Source organism: Martes martes (genome assembly GCF_963455335.1).
Source record: "Martes martes genome assembly, chromosome: 2".
NCBI lineage: Eukaryota > Metazoa > Chordata > Mammalia > Carnivora > Mustelidae > Martes > Martes martes.
Genome location: NC_137889.1, coordinates 47,990,892 through 48,007,573, shown reverse-complemented (window position 1 = coordinate 48,007,573; position 16,682 = coordinate 47,990,892). Strand labels below are relative to the sequence as shown.

Genomic DNA, 16,682 nt, shown 5'->3' with positions numbered 1-16,682 from the left:
GCAGATAGGTAACAATAAGTATATTATTAAGAAAGGTCTTGAGAATACCAAAGCTGACTAAAAAGGAGGTTGTATCAAGAAGCAGAAAGAAGACAAAATGGCTTAGTAAACCATAACACCAAGCAGAAGAGCCAAGATGGTGAGTCCTAAGAAGTGAAGTGTGATGAGTTACATAGGTAGTGTCATAATATAATTTTGAACAGGGAGTTAATAATTGTATTCTGCTTCGCCTTTCAGTAAGTTTTCTCAAAATAGCCATATAAGATAAGCATGACTATTATTATCTCAGTTTAAAGACTTAGAATTTGAAGTTCACTTGCATCTAAATTTATACACAGAAAATTAACAAAGTTAAGATGTGAGTATAAACAAGGCTTTTCAATTCAAATCCTTTACCCTTCCACTATGGATCAGGAAAACCTAAAGTTCATACAACCAGTTAATCGAGTTGTGGACGATAAATAATGTATTTGGGATAAATATCAAGGTCAATGCATCAATTACATCCATGCTCTCAACTATTCTAAAAATTAAGATTGATAATCTATGAGATACCAGTAACTACTCTATGGTTTTTCATCGAATTAAGTTGTTCAAGAGCTTAAATGTGTTTTAGAAGGAAATCACTTTATAACTACGATAAAAACACTGGATGTGTCTTCAAATTTTCCTCAAAATATTCAGTGACAAAATGTATCTGGCATTTAAAAATTTTTTTTATTCACTTATTTGTTAGAGAGAGAGAGCGCATACAAACAGAGGGTGTGGCAGGCAGAGGAAGAGGTAGAAGCAGGCTCCCCACTGAGGAGAGAGCCCAACATGGGGCTTGATCCCAGGTCCTGGGACCTGAAACAAAGATGGACGCTTAACCAACTGAGCCACCTAGGTGTTCTGATATCTGGCATTTTTAAGAGAATTCTGGAAAGTATTTAAGGGAACCATACTGATAAGGAATCCAATGCATAAAGATCCCATTCAAATTTAACAGAAACATTTTGTTGAAATAATTATTTTGATAAACAGGGTCTACTATGGGTTCTGCTATTATAAATGTTTTCTTTAGAAGAAATCATCTTTTAGGAACCTTATCCAGTGGTGGGGGGTATGTACTCCCAGGCAGTGGCATCTCACAATATTTCTGCAAGTTATTATCTATGTCTCATTTATCTATATTTTTCCTGGCTACCAGCAGAAAACTTCTGGGTGCAGTTATTTAGAAAATTGCTGAATGAATCACTGTGTTTTAGCTTTTATCATTTGACTAAGATTGTGTTTTTTCATTAAGTAATAAGAACTATACAAATTTTAATAAATTTCTCTTTAGAAAAGACAAAGGTAAATTTTATGTTTAACCACAGTAATTCATTCTAGCTTAATTTTCATCTACAATATTTTTTTCTACTTTAATATTTATGGTTTTGTTTGTATGTGTGTACATAGATACATAGATGATCAATCGATAATAGATCAAATAAGTTGTGTCTAATCTCTTTGGAAGAATTATAAACTACCATAAAAGTATTAAAGTTTACTCTTTGTGTGAACTTGGGCAGTTTATTTCAATTGTCAGAATCCTAATCTTCAAAATGAGACTGATAATAGAATACTGGGTTATTATGAAGATTAATAAAAATAAGGTCAAACAACAAATGCAAATAAATGTCTATAATTAAATATGTACATATATGTTATAGTTATATATCTATGTGTATATCATATGTAAAAATATGTATGTATATTTTTTCAAGATTCTTCATTAAGTCAAAAGCTATACCTGTTGCTCTGCCTCCTTGACTTCTCTTTTATGTACTGGATGGAGTCTTCTGGGATAAACCACTTCATAGTTCTTTACTCCAGGGAGTTCTTTGATAGTATTTACTGAGGGGGGAAAAAAAGTAAGGGAAGATTTAGCAGAGCAGAACAAATTAACAAGATGGTCGGAAATAATCAGCCTTATTGCATTTCTGATGAATACTGTTATATACAGAGTTTAACTGAGTTATGTCAGAGAATTATTTAAGTGTAGAGATAGACAAAATCAGAAGTCCACACTTCCTTTCAAAACTTGAACCTATACCTTCAAATATTTCCCCACTGAAAGTATTTCTCTATTTGGTAAAAATATTCCTTCGGGAGTTTTTCATCTCTTTGTTACCTTGAATCTTCTATAGAGGAATATAGCAAACAGTACAGGCAAAAGCTAGTACAGCAAGGCAAAAGCCAAACTAATCTTCTAAGATACTAATCAATGTCAGCATAATTGTGTAGAAGTACTCTGAAAACTACAGTTACAAAAATGAAATAACTATGCATGCCATTTCTGACTCTAATATTTTTTCTTATATTTTCCAATTGTAATGAATGAAACTAAGACAGTAAGAAAGGCTCCAATATCAGCTCCATAGAATGTTTGCATACAAGATAAACTTCCTTTTTTGCATACAAGGCATGAAAAAATGAAAATTAGAGAAGTACAATTTAGAACATTTTTACTGGTCTGGAAGGAAAATTTTTGAGCCTGCAGTCATATTGAAAGAGAATTGAATAGTTATCTCATCCAACCTTCTATCTATATTCTGAATTGTTGCTACAAGTTATTTTTTTAATTTTATTTTTTGAGAGAGAGAGAGCACATGCAGGCACACACGAGCAAGCAAGGAGGGGCAGAGGAAGAGGAGGAGAGAGAATCCCAAGCAAATTCAATGCTCAGCACCAGCCCAACTTGGGGCTCCATCTCAAGACCCTGAGATCATGTTCTGAGCCAAAATAAAAAATCAGGTGCTTAACCACTGAGCCACATAGGCGCCCCTCTACAAGCTATTTTTCAGAGGAATTCAGAGTTTTCCCAAAGTTAACACTTAATTTTCTATTTTCTCCTTTATTTGCTCACTTGATCAGTCCTTGCTCTGGGTAGAATAATGTGTAAGGAAATGTCAATAAACCAGTTCTTTGGTTTTTCAAGGGGCTACTGATCTACCCAGAATATAGATGCAGTAGGAACTAAACTGTGGCCCCAGCCTCGCAATTGACTAGCACTATGGACTGGAAAGGCCAGTTCTCTGTCTCATGACTAGCATGCTCTCTAAAGATAATCCCAGCTCATTAAATTACTCAACCCTGGGGCACCTGGGTGGCTCAGTGGGTTAAAGCCTCTGCCTTCGGCTCAGGTCATGATTTCAGGGTCCTGGGATCGAGCCCCGCATCGGGCTCTCTGCTCAACGGGGAGCCTGCTTCCCTTCCTCTCTCTCTGCCTGCCTCTCTGCCTACTTGTAATCTCTTTCAAATAAATAAAATCTTTAAAAAAAATTACTCAACCCTAAATTCTATAGTAATATAAATTTGCTATTATTGTTGATCTTTTAACAAATAAAAGTGAGTATTTCTTTTGTTAGTCATCTTGGATGACTTGTACATTTATCCCAATGATGCTCCAGAGAATACTTATTTTTTAAAAAAATTCTCTAAAATCTAAAGCAGAATCTTTAAAAAAAATTGTAGTTATGTCAATTTTTTTAAATCATTTTAGGGTGGCTAAATGCACTCGACCTCTCAAGAGCTACTTACTTCTAACTTCAAAGAATAGGAAAAGTAATGAGCTAAAAACTCAGTAGGTCAAAAATGAACAATTAAAGGGATGGAATAATTTCTCTTTCACTGGCTCGAGATTTACTTTGTTAACATTTAAATTCAATTTAGTTAACATACAATGTATTATTAGTGTCAGGGAAAGAATTTGGTGATTTAGCAGTTGCGTATAATACCCAGTACTCATTCCATCAAGTATCCTCCTTAATGGCCATCACCCTCTTACCCCATCCCACCATCCACCTGCCCTTCTGCAACCCTCAGTTTGTTTCCTATAATAAGAGTTTTCTGTGGTTGTGATGCCTAGGTGGCACAGCCGGTTAAGCATCTGCCTTCTGGCTCAGATCATGATCCCAGGGTCCTGGGATTGAGCCCCGCATCAGGATCCCTGCTCGACAGGAACCTGCTTCTTCTCTATCTGCCATTCCCCTTGCTTGTGCTCTCTCTATCAAATAAATCAATTTTTTATCATCTGTGTCCCTCTCTGTTTTCATCTTATTTTTCCTTTCTTTCCCCTATGTTCATGTTTTGTTTCTTAAATTTCACATATGAGTGAAATCGTATATTTTTCTTTCTCTGATTGACTTATTTCACTTAGCATAATGCCCTCTAGTTCCATCTATATTGTTGCAAAGGGCAAGATTTCATTCTTTTTGATTACTGAGTAATATTCCTCTGTGTGTGTGTGCGCGCGCGCGCGTGTGTGTGTGTGTGTGTGTATGCATGTGTCTCAAGATTTACTCTTAAAAACATTTCAAAACACCTTAAAACCATGGATTCAACCCTAGAATACTTGAACCTTGGGTTTGGTTCTAATTTTTTTTTTTTTTTTTAAATTTTTTTTATTTATGTATTTGACACAGAGAGAGAGAGAGATAGATCACAAGTAGGCAGAGAGGCAGGCAGAGGGGGAGGGGGAGGCAGGCTCCCCGCTGAGCAGAGAGCCCGATGCGGGGCTCGATCCCAGGACCCTGAGACCATGACCCGAGCCGAAGGCAGAGGCTTAACCCACTGAGCCACCCAGGTGCCCCTTGGTTCTAATTTATTAACTGAACAGATACAGCAGATTAAATGATCTTTAAGGACAGTTCAAGCAGTCTATGATTTTATGCAAATAAATACAGAATTTCTCATAATCTCTTTGAAGAAGTGATGATCATTTGGATAAATTTTTAAGTGGGTGTGATAAAATAAGTCTCATTACATAGTCAAGACTTCAAAAAGTACATAAGTTACCTCAATGACTTCTTGTTGTTACAGAGATAATCACTGGGCATTTTTATTTCTATTTAATTAGTTTTTGGTAAAGGAAAATAATAACATTATTTTATAAAAAAATTATAACAAATTCAAAAATCTAAAGGAATATTATCAATCATTTTATTAACATCGAGTTGAAATGTTTATAATTATTATACCTATTTCAAAATAATAAGATGTCACAAGGTAAGAAAATTACTCTTGCCAGAAATGAACTGATGGTGTTGACACAATTCCCTGGAGCTTCTTGTAAACCCATAACACCAAATAAGCATACCATAAGGCAACCACATGCTGTCTAGTGTATTGTGTCCAATCAATGCAATTAGTCCCATTAATATAGAGTTCATGAAGCCATATATTCACCAATGTTGCGACCAGAGTAACTCTTCTAAAACTCCTGTATAAAAAGTGGTTTCATCCAATACACACATTATTCTGGGAGTAAATATTAGTCCAAGTTACCCTGAGGTCATAAAATAATAGCTAATCATAACCGATTCTTTTATAAAAGCAAAAAATGATAGCCCACACAACTTTCCCATTCAGAAGTGGTGAGGGAAACAGTCCAATCCAACCACTGCAGGTTTTCTTAATATATACACTCATCTAATGAGGTACTGTGTTGACTAACATAACATAATAAAAATTATATATATACACACTCATCTCCATGATTCTAGTTAGTATCTAAATCTTAATGTTTTATGAAATCAGAAATTACTAAATGACTTAAATAAGGAGCCAAGTATGTAAATTAGTGGAGAAATTTATTCCCAACTCTTTGATAGTGGAGCACTTCCCAATGACAAACAAAATTAATCAACAAATGAACCAGAGTATTTTTTTAAAAAGCCTCTGAGAACCTCTCATTTTCTTCAGTTTGAAACCAACAGACTTTCAGCTCTTCTCAAACTCTCGCAACAGAGTACATTGTCTAAGTGAAACAGATAGAATTTCTTTTAATGGCTCCAATTTTTATGAAACCAAGAAAGCCCATGAAAGAACGAGACTTGAATTATAACAAATTAGACAGCCGTTAGAAAAATAGACAGACCTAAATATTGTTTGGCTCATTCATCCTTAAGGTTGATGGAAATGACACAGCCTCCTCCCAGCTGAATAACATCAGGCTAATTATTTTGAAGCCTGTGGAATAAACACAACTAACTGCCATCCAGGGATTATACAAACCTGAGATGTAACATAATATCTTTCTACTAATTCATGTTAATACTTGCTTTCTCTCTCCCACAGAACTCACATGTTGGATTACTTCTGACAAGCAAAACTAGATCAAGAAAAATAAAACTATTATTTTGGCTTGGGTTAGATAATTATTTTACTGTTTATTAGTTTTTAAAAAGTTAAAACACATTGACAAGATTAATACAACAGGCCCTGGTGTGGGTTGCTACTTTATTTTTTAATAAGTTTGGGGCAGTTTTGGAGTTTAGCCATAATGCATAATATTGGCATTTTCATTTTTGTTCAAATCTGTTCCAAACTCTTTAGAGAGTGTCTTTCCAGACTAAACACATGACATTCAGACCTGGATCAGAGTTTATTCAACATCGACTTCAGATCTGGGCTTCTCTGTACCCCCCTAAAACTATCTAGTGCTTTTAAATTCAGTGTAGTAAAAGTGAGGGCAAACATTGAGGGAAAACACATCCTGATTAATTCTATCATTTTAGCTAATAAGATTAAATTATAAATGCTTCTGAGGGTCATCTAGTCACCTTATGAAGACAAGAAAGGATGGCTATTTTGAAACAAAATAATTTCAAAAAGTACTATATCCCCTAGATATCCTGTTGGAATACCTTGAAGACCTTTCTCTCTTGTCATTGCCCTTATATTCTCCCCTAAACAACTGTCACTTCTTTTTAACTATTTGGGTTTTTTCTTTCCTATGATGAAACCCTATTAATTATTTCTCTCAGAGGATTGTGAAGGACATACAAACAGCTGACCTAATTATGTTTCATTCTTTCATTTCATGTATACAGAAACTGAGCACAAGTCATGGTCTGAGTTGCATATTTTTTTCTTTGGATGATGGGGGCAGATAAACAAAAAGGAAGAGAAATGCAAATTGCCTGATTTTTTACATTCTACCTGGGAAATAAATCCATGTGGTAGTAATATCAATGGGAATAATACCAAGAAGATAGTTGAAAATACAAAATGGAAGGTAAAGAGTGGGGGTGGCTCTCTGTTCAAGGTGGAAGATAAGGGATAATTGCCTATATGAAACCCTATTCTCACAAAAGACACTGCAGAACCTCTGTTCCCACCACCAAGCACTTGAAGATCTACAGTTTAAGGCATGATTTCTAAGGAAGCTGTCTCTTTGTGCCATGTTGTGAATGCAAAGACACGGGAAAATCAGCTTATATACCCTTTTTTCCCCAAGATTTTATTTATTTATTTAACACAGAGAGAGAGAGAGAGAGAGAGAGAGAGAGAACAAAAGAGCACAAGCAAGGGGAGGGGGAAAAGGAGGAACAGTCTCCCCACCAAGCAAGGAGCCCCATGCGGAACACTAGGATCATGATCTGAGCCAAAGGCAGACACTTAACAGACTGAGCCACCCAGGTGCCCCCTTATAAGCCTAATTTTACTGAAAAAGCCGTCATGTAGGTGGACTCCAGGGTTATCTATGTGATTTTGTTAATAGAGCCTGCTTGATCTTTATGCTGTTGGATAAAGCTAGTTCCCAAACAACTCTTATATTCCAACTAAGTAAAGGATCCCAAAGAATTTTTAGGGATAACACTTTTGGAGAATGTAAGGAAAGAAGATTTCTGTTAAGTTTGACTCACAAAGTAGAAATTTTGAGTCAATAACTTAAATGCCTAGTACAGTTCTATATTTAATAATATTAAGTAAAACTTTCATAAGTCTGGAAAACAAATCAGGAACCAGGGGTGGGGAATATCACTTTTAGTCACAAAGTGTTGAGTGAGTGCGAGGGTGAGGAGAATCTTTCCCTCCCTAACCTTATACTTGTTGATAATCTGCTCCCATTATTAAGTCCCGGCAAGCATTCTAAAACCAAAGAAAAGGTTTGTTATTCCCAGACACTGAAGCTAATATGGTGACTTAACTAAGCTCTAGAAATAGAAATAAGCTAAGGAAGTGTTGCCCAATCTAATTTAACCAAAATCTAATTGGTAGATTTCTCAGAAATGGAGATACATGCTACAATTGATTTATTATTGAAAAGTAAAATTCCTCTAGTTTTGAATTCTTAAATTCAAAATGGAAGTAAATTATCAGCTTAAGCTTAGCAGCAAAATTGTTTTAATCAAGTAACAGCACAATGCTTTATAATTGTCGAATCAGTCAGTTAGTTATTTCTAATTGACATATTTATTATCACCAGTTATGGAAGGACAAAACACAAAAATGTGCACTCAAAAGGAATAGGACCAGCCAAACTGGTCCCGATAATAACAGCAGATACTTCCAAGAGCCTTCCGCACCAATAGCTAGTCAGATCCACTGCATCTCTACTGCTTTAAAAATGATAAGGTGGGATTTGAGGAATTTCATTTTTTGACTCGAAGATCATATTTACTATTTAAATTATATTGTATGAAGTTTCCCCTTTGATTTCTATGTACTCTCAGATCAGACATATCGATTCAAGACGTCTCCTTGCCTCTCCTTTCTGTTGAGAGTTTATATCAGTCACACTCCCCCCAAAACAACAGATCCAAACCAGCCCAACTGGTTAGTAAAATTGGCTTAAAAAAAAAAAATAAGGGGGCACCTGGGTGGCTCAGTGGTTTAAAGCCTCTGCCTTCAGCTCAGGTCATGATCCCAGCGACCTGGGATCAAGCCCCATATCGGGCTCTCTGCCCAGCAGGGAGCCTGCTTCCTCCTCTCTCTCTCTTTGCCTGCCTCTCTGCCTACTTGTGATCTCTGTTAAATAAGTAAATTAAAAATAAATAAATAAATAAATAAATAAATAAATAAATAAAATAAAACTATTGAGAGCAGATGAAAAGCAAGCAGTTCACTGACATATTTACCGGAACCTGAAAAGGAATCAGACACTTACCTGGAACTGGAGAAAGGAGGAAAGTGGTGGTCAGAAGCAGCCCCGGCCACATACTGGGGGAGCTCAGGGGCGCAGCACCTGCCCTTCACGCTCCGAGAGCACTGCTCTGTCTCTCCCAGCCTCCTCTCGAGTGAGACAGGATGAAACTCCCGGGTTCATTCGTGTCTGCTTTCAGGAAGTGTTTACTAAAGGTGTTGCACAACCTTGGAGCTGTGGTCCTGTAACAATGGCACCCGTGGGCGGAAATTCTGGCCGCCTCCAGGCTTTAGGACTCCTCTACCATAAGCCATTGTTTCTCTTTCCTGCTTCCCCCTATTCCCCACTCAGAGGTAGTATGTTTCCTGTATATTGCTATAGCCCAATAAGCTACCTTGACATAACTGGCTTTGATGAACCTTGGTAAATGTGTGTATTTATTATGTATATTATAAATATATATAAATATTTATGTATGTGTTTGCTATGTTAGCAACAACTTGTTACAAATGTTCTTCTTCCCTCACATACATATGCTGTCAGTAAAGCAATTTCTAATCCAATCCAGTTATTACATAAAATTCTTTTCCAGTTATCTTGTATTCTATTCTCACACAATGGTGCTCCAGGGAGCTTGAACTATCCTGAAATAAGAATGTGTGATAATACAAGCTCAAGGTTTATCAGATCCCCAAGGGCATTTGTATTGCCACTAACAACCAGGAGTTAGGGAAAGCCTTCAAGTCTCAAAGAATATAATTTCCAGAAAAGTTTTAGGAGCTGTCATTGGTCATAGTGAGGCTAAGCCGACATGTCCAGATATCACACTGTGTAACGAATTAAATAGCTAAGGTTGAGTTGTTTTACGAAGTTCCAGATCCTTTATACTTATTATCATATTAATTGTTATGATACTTCTGTATGACAAATGCCATCTTACCCCTATTTTGTAGATTAAAATACTAGGATTTAAAAAGATAAAGGATTCAAAAGATTAAGACTCAGTTATCCTTCCTTTATATAGTAAATAAGATTAAGCAGTTTGCCCAAGGTCATATACTTAGTAAGTGGCAGGAGTGGAATTTGAATTCAGTATTGTGTGAGCTCTTAGTCACACATTCTAATAGCTGACTTATAAACCCAGTCTTACTTCTACTGAGAAATCATATATACATAGATATATAGATATATATATGAAATACAAGTACTATTCCTATGAAATACAAGTTCCTGAGGTTATGACTAACACCAATTCTTGATCCACTAAAATTAATACTAAATACTAAAATTATTAGTTCTTCTATGGATTCCAAAGGATATTTTTGTAATACAGTGATTTTGATGAAAAAGGATTTTTCAAAATATCATACAGCATCAACTAACAACCACAAGGGAAAGTTTAAATCTGGTTACTGAGCCTTTCAGCCAAAAGATTAGGAATATCACAGATTTCTATTCTTTTAATCGAAGTTCCACTGCTTTTTCTTCTTCAGAGAACAGAAAGCTTATACCCACTTTTTGATTGTGATGTGATTTCCCCCCATTAATTCTATGCATGTTCACTAGTACATATTACATGTAAGACCCTGAAATCACAGTTGAAAATAGTCATTCTCTTTGAGATGCTTATAGTCTGGTGAGGGAGATAGGCAAGGACAGTTACCATGAAGATGTGCAAAGTGAGTGCTACCTATGTATCATGAGACACTACCCATAGGGCTAGGAAAGATTTAGGCATGAAAGTCAGAGGCTACCCCTAGCCAGGTAAGGAAAGCTTTATGGAGGCAGGAACAATGAGGTCAATGAAAAATAACTATGAGAAAAAGTGAGGACATTATGTCATAGCATACTAGTTTATGGTAAATACTTTAGTATTGTTGGAGCAAAGAGAGCCTGAAGGAATGGGAAAAGATCCTATGTCTGGTTTTGTCACTGTGCAAGTGCTGACAATACTGACTCCATATTTCGCCCTCCATCTTGTTCATGTTCATGGGATGACCTCTCTTGGTGCTACATGTTCTAGATCCCTTGGAGGTTAATGTGTGCCCTGATCGAAATGCAGGGAGGCTTGTTCTGGTCTTCCCTAAAGTTGTTTACATAACCGGTAGAGATAATTTTGATTCTCCCCTACCCCTTGGCCCAATGACACCACAAGCTCCGTTAAGTGTTAGCGATCAAGTAACTGGATACAGATTCTTTGACCTCACCGCATGCCTTCTGCATATCTTCTCACTTTATAAAATCTGTAGACAAAAGTTTGGACTTTGTGGGGGGATAGCTATGTCACTGGATTGTTCACCACCAGATTCCCCCATCAGTAAGTTACTCTGTGTAAACTGTATGGAGTATCCTGGTTTGTTTTTTGGTCTTCAAGTGTGTTATTGGTTTGGAGGATACTCTAGTGTCCCTCCTCCATCTTCTTACAATTGACAAGCCAGCCAGGAGATTAAAAAAAAAAAAATCAAGCTTGGGTTAAGGGGCCCTGCCCCAGGGAAAACCCATTGTCTGTGGGGGAAATCCCAAGCTGGACAGCCACCTCAATGTGGGGAGACTTGGCCAGGTTTTTTGAGCACTTTAGACCAGTACATGAGTAAAGGGATGCCCTGAAAATGTCCAAGGTATCATTAGATATCCTATCAGAAATGGTGGGGGAAAGGAAATGGAAGAGGGAAAGTGAACAAATTATTTCAGCAGTAGTTCAGCCATTGTTCTGTGCATTACAAGACACCAGAGAGATGAATCATAAGAGACAGCACTTTGAGCACTACCTCCCTGTCTCTTTGCTTATAACAAGTAGTAAAATGTTCTTTGGTTTCAACACTCCCTTGGGAAGTGTTTGATTTAATGCACTCCAAGCAATTAATCTTTTGAGTTCAGTTACAAATTTGGAGACTCAGATGGGACCTCTGACTGATCCCTTTAAATTCCCCCAGCTCCCAGCAAGTAATGTAGTGGGCAGCAGCCGCTCACCTGATCCAGCTCTTCTGTGTTGCTGGAGAAACTATGGGAGGGGTGCCTAAGAGAATCCCTCTTGACACCTTGTCGGGTCTGTGCACCTCAACTAGCTGAACAAGCTCAGTGGCCACTCTGGACATTTTAAGCAGAGAGTCCTTTCAGGGAAGTGAGTGGCTATTACCCTACAAATCAGCTTTAGGGCTCGGCCTCTATCTCAAGCAGCAGGAAAAAGGAACTGTCTGGGGAAGTATTTTAAGAGATAACCCCCTTGGAAAAAAAATCAAGAGAGAGAAAGCCCCCTTTGATAAATGCACTGGTAGATTGAATATATCTGTTCAAGTAGAGCCTAGAAATTCCCAGATGAAGGAAGTCAAAAGAAAATTTTAAGATTACACCGAGGATGATTTTAACACTCAAAAGGCCTAAATAAGGTTCTTTTAAAAAATACCTAAAATATTTAAAAATACCTAACAAGTGTAAATGTATAACCAACTTGAGAAAGCTAGCTAGTAGACTAAACAACCTGAGTGGGATGCATACTTTGATTGTGTCTAAAAACATTTTTAGATGTGTCTAAAAACACTGATAGGATAAAATGGAGCCAGATGGGTAGATCAACCTATAATGTCATTTGGGTTGCAACCCAATTCCTTGAGAGATTGAAAGCAACTGTCTTACCTTGCAAATCTTTGCAAAAACTAGAAATTGAGGCCCCAGAAACAAGCCGAGGATTTTCAACATTTCTGGGAACTCTTATTTAGTTCATTCCCATTCCTAAGATTGAAAATTTTAAAAAAGGGATAGAGAAGTCTTTTAAGAAAAGTATCTCAAAATTGAGCCACAGCTTCCATGAGATTACTTATTAAGGATAAATACAAATCTTCACTATAAGGTTTTTTGTTTTATTATGTCTGTCTGTATGTGATATTTTCTCCCTCAGGATGGTATCGCCCTAATTAATTTGTAAAAGAGCTCTATTTCACTGGTTAAAAGGCAAGCAATTGTAAGAATTGAGCATTCTAAAACTAAAAACAAACAAACAAACAAAGCCCCAGAGATTAAGCCAAATGTTTTTCATATTTATGTGATCATGTGAAAAATATTCAGTGTCAAACTAGTTTAAGTTTGTTGGTTTAGTTAAAATAAGCATGCCTTTTAGAGTTACAAACTTCAAATACAATACAGATAATCAACTTTTGTTCTACATGAAATTATTAGTTAAATTCCTATTGTATCCGTTGCAATTTGTCAGTAAAAATGACTTAACATTATAGTTGATTTTGTCTGTTTCATGAAGCTTTCATGAGTAATCAGTAGAAACAGTAGGTTGAATAGATAAAAACGGTTTGTAGGTAAATTTCTAAATAGCTTTCAAAATTTCCGGTAAGCTAAATCTTCAAAGTTTGTCTAGGTTAAAAATTTAGTTGAATTCATTGGATATCTAAGTCTTTTCCAAATAAGATAAAATATTGAAACATTGATTACTAAACATACATTTATCTACTTATGTCTGATTACAGAGAAGTAAATTTGAGCCTGTTAGTGAACATATTTTATGCTTTATTGAAAAATGGTACCATGGAAAAACACATTTCTAGAGATTATTAAATATATTCATAAATTTGCCAATCCAGAGAATTCTGGTGAAATAGAAAGTTCACACTTGCTTACTAACTTAACATTTCACTTTCTGAAATGTGAGTTTTTTAAATATGAAGAATTCTAATAAATGTTATTAAGACTACTGGAAACAATAAGAGAAACAACTCTATATATAAGGAAAGTAAGGTATATGTTTTTAGTAAGAAATGTATGAAGAATGAGAATACATTTTTGTTGAGGGAAAAGAAAAGTAAATTTGTCCTAAAATGAAATTGTTTGTTTGAGAGGGAAGACAGAACAAAATCTGAATGAAAGAGAAAGCTGTAGAAAGTTTATTAGAAAAGAGTCTTTGGAAGAGAACTTTTATGCATAATTAAGAATGACTAAGATTGGAATGAATGAGTTTTAATATTAGAAGTATGGCATAAGATTGAAATTTATTTTTTCTCTCTGTTAAGATGACAAAGCTTTTGTTTTGTTTTGTTTTTTGTTTCTTGTTTTATTGTTGGTCTGCCCTTGATAGAAAATTGTAAACAAAAGTGTTTCTTTATCTGCCCAGATAAAAACAAAGTTTCTTGTGTTTTGTTTTTACTGGCTCTTTAATTACTTAGGAAACCTAAATCTTTTCAGTATTAAAACAGCCAAGTTTTGCTGACAACTATGTAAACTTCTGTATTTTCCTTTACAATCTCTTATTGCCACCTTGGTTAAACAGATAATTCAGTTTTAAGTTTTGTAATGACCTGTAATCCTATTTAGGCATATGCTTTAAAAACCTCCTGATAATTTTAACAAAATTCAAATTCTAAATGAAGTCCTTTTGACTAATTAGGGTTGTTTATTTGATATGTTAAGTTATATTGGAAGTACTGTCAGAAAGGGGAGGATAAATCTTTTTAGGTTATATTGCATGAGTGAATGGAACAACTATTCTAGAAATTAATGAAATTCCTGAAGTTTCGGGTGCCTGGGTGGCTCAGTTGGCTAAGTGGCTGCCTTCAGCTCAGGTCATGATCTCAGGGTCCTGGAATCGAGCCCCACATGGGGCTCTTTGCTCAGCAGGGAGCTTGCTTGCCCCCTGCCCTGCCTGCCTCTCTGTCTACTTGTGACCTCTGTCTGTCAAATAAATAAAAATAAAATCTTAAAAAAAAAAAGAAAGAAATTCCAGAAGCTTCATATGTTTGGCTATAACTTCATTATATGTAATTTTAATTATTGATACTGAACTCTCATCAGATCTTTAACCATGGTCATTTTTGAGTTTTGTTTATAGTTATTGTTCTGATGTTCTAGCAAATGTGTTTTATCTTCAAAGAGATTTATGGGGAGGACTTTTGATGAACGAATCTTTCTCATACACTTAAGATCACAAAACAAAGTTGAGCAAGAATTTCCAAAACTAAAGGGAAAACTTCATTCAAACAGATCAAGAATTAGTAACATGGTAACATTAGTAACATAGTAACATGAATTAATCAAAAAAGATAATTATAGTTTTTCTGACTTCTATGTAAAACATTGCTGACTCTTACATTTGCTCTAGTAGATTAAAAAAAAAAAAATTTATCATTTTCTCCCTACCTGATCTTTCCAGAATTCAGAAACTCTCAGTGAGTATTCTTTTCTCAGGGCCATTATAGTTATTGCATAAGTTCAACAAGAATCTGTTCTCCTTATAACACCATGGGACACCATGGGAAACACTGGTTATATTATCAAGGCTTTGCCTGGAATGTCATATTTGAGAAAGACGTATAGACTGAGATCTGAGCAGACAATTTTGAGAAACTAAAGTTGACTTCATGCAGCCAATGAAGCCCCTTGGAAAAATTGGCCTGGTACCTTTTTAATAGCATTCCTGGGGGACTTCACAACCAAGTACTGAAGGTCACTTTGTGACAGGCTCAGAAACCTCAAGATATTTTGGGGATCTCAAGAAAAGATGAAGTAATCCAAATCTATAGGTACTGCAGCCAAGTCTGATGGCAAGTATTTGGCTTAGACCTTAGCCTTGAAGTAATGACATTTGTATTATAGGAGACTCAGGAGAGGAAGAGAGAGAAAGGAAGCAGAAGATTTATTTGAGCAAATCATAGCTGAAAACTTCTCTTATCTGTGGAAGGAAACAGACATTGAAATCCAAGAGTCACAGAGAACTCCCATCAAAATCAACAAAAGTCTGCAAACACCAAACATATCATAGTCAAACTTGTAAAATACACAGACAAGGAAAGAATCCTGAAAGCAGCAAGGGAAAAAAAGTCTTTAGACTACAAGGGAAGATAAACAAGGTTCACAGCAGATCTGCTATGGAAACTTGGCAGGCCAGAAGAAAGTGGCATGATAAATTCAGTGTGCTGGATGGGAAAAATATGCAGCCAAGAATACTTTATCCAGCAAATCTGTCATTCAGAATAGGAGATAGAGAGTTTCCCAGAAAAACAAAAGCTAAAGGAGTCCTGACCACGAAACCAACCCTACAAGAAATATTATAGGACTCTTTGAGTGGGAAGGAAAGACCAAAAGCAACAAAGATTAGAAAGGAACAGAGAAAATCTCCAGAAACATCAATCTGATAGGTAACACAATGGCCCTAAATTCAATCTATCAATAATCACTCTGAATTGAAATGAACTAAATGCTCCAATCAAAAGACGTAAAGTATTACAATGTATATTAAAAAAAGACCCATGTATATGCTGCCTACAAAAGACTCATTTTACACCTAAAGTCACCTGCAGATTAAAAGTAAGGGAATACAGGGGCACCTGGGTGGTTCAGTGGGTTAAAGCTTCTGCCTTCAGCTCAGGTCATGATCCCAGGGTTCTGGGATTGAGCCCTGCATCGGGCTCTCTGCTCAGTAGGAAGTCTGCTTCCCCACCTCTATGACTACTTGTGATCTCTATCAAATAAATAAAATTTAAAAAAAAAAAAGTAAGGGAATACAGAACCATTTATCATGTCAATAGAAGTCAAAAGAAAGCTGGAGTAGCCATACTTATATCAGACAACTTGATTTTAAACCACTGACTGTAATGTAACAAGAGATAAAGAAGGGCATTATATCATAATTAAGGGGTCTATCCAACAAGAAGATCTAACAATTATAAATATTTATGTCCCCAACTTGGGAGTACCCAAATATATAAATCAATTAATAACCAAAATAAAGAAACTCATTGATAATAATACAGTAATAGTAGGGGACTTTAACACCGCACTTACAGCAATG

At 35.9% G+C, this 16,682-nt stretch overlaps 1 protein-coding gene across 1 annotated transcript in view; it reads right to left on the bottom strand.

The window, feature by feature from the left end:
• The window catches only part of ADAM28 (ADAM metallopeptidase domain 28), a gene marked incomplete at its 3' end in the record, with an annotated part of 111,816 nt that extends 102,826 nt beyond the window's left edge, over positions 1-8,990 (bottom strand). The window contains exons 1-2 of the mRNA XM_080796296.1: positions 8,918-8,990; positions 1,775-1,878 (exon numbers count right to left, since the gene is read on the bottom strand). Of these exons, the coding sequence (XP_080652422.1) occupies positions 1,775-1,878; positions 8,918-8,969 (156 nt within the window). The 5' untranslated portion in view covers positions 8,970-8,990. The remainder of the gene's footprint in view (positions 1-1,774; positions 1,879-8,917) is intronic.
• Positions 8,991-16,682: the final 7,692 nt, after the last annotated feature.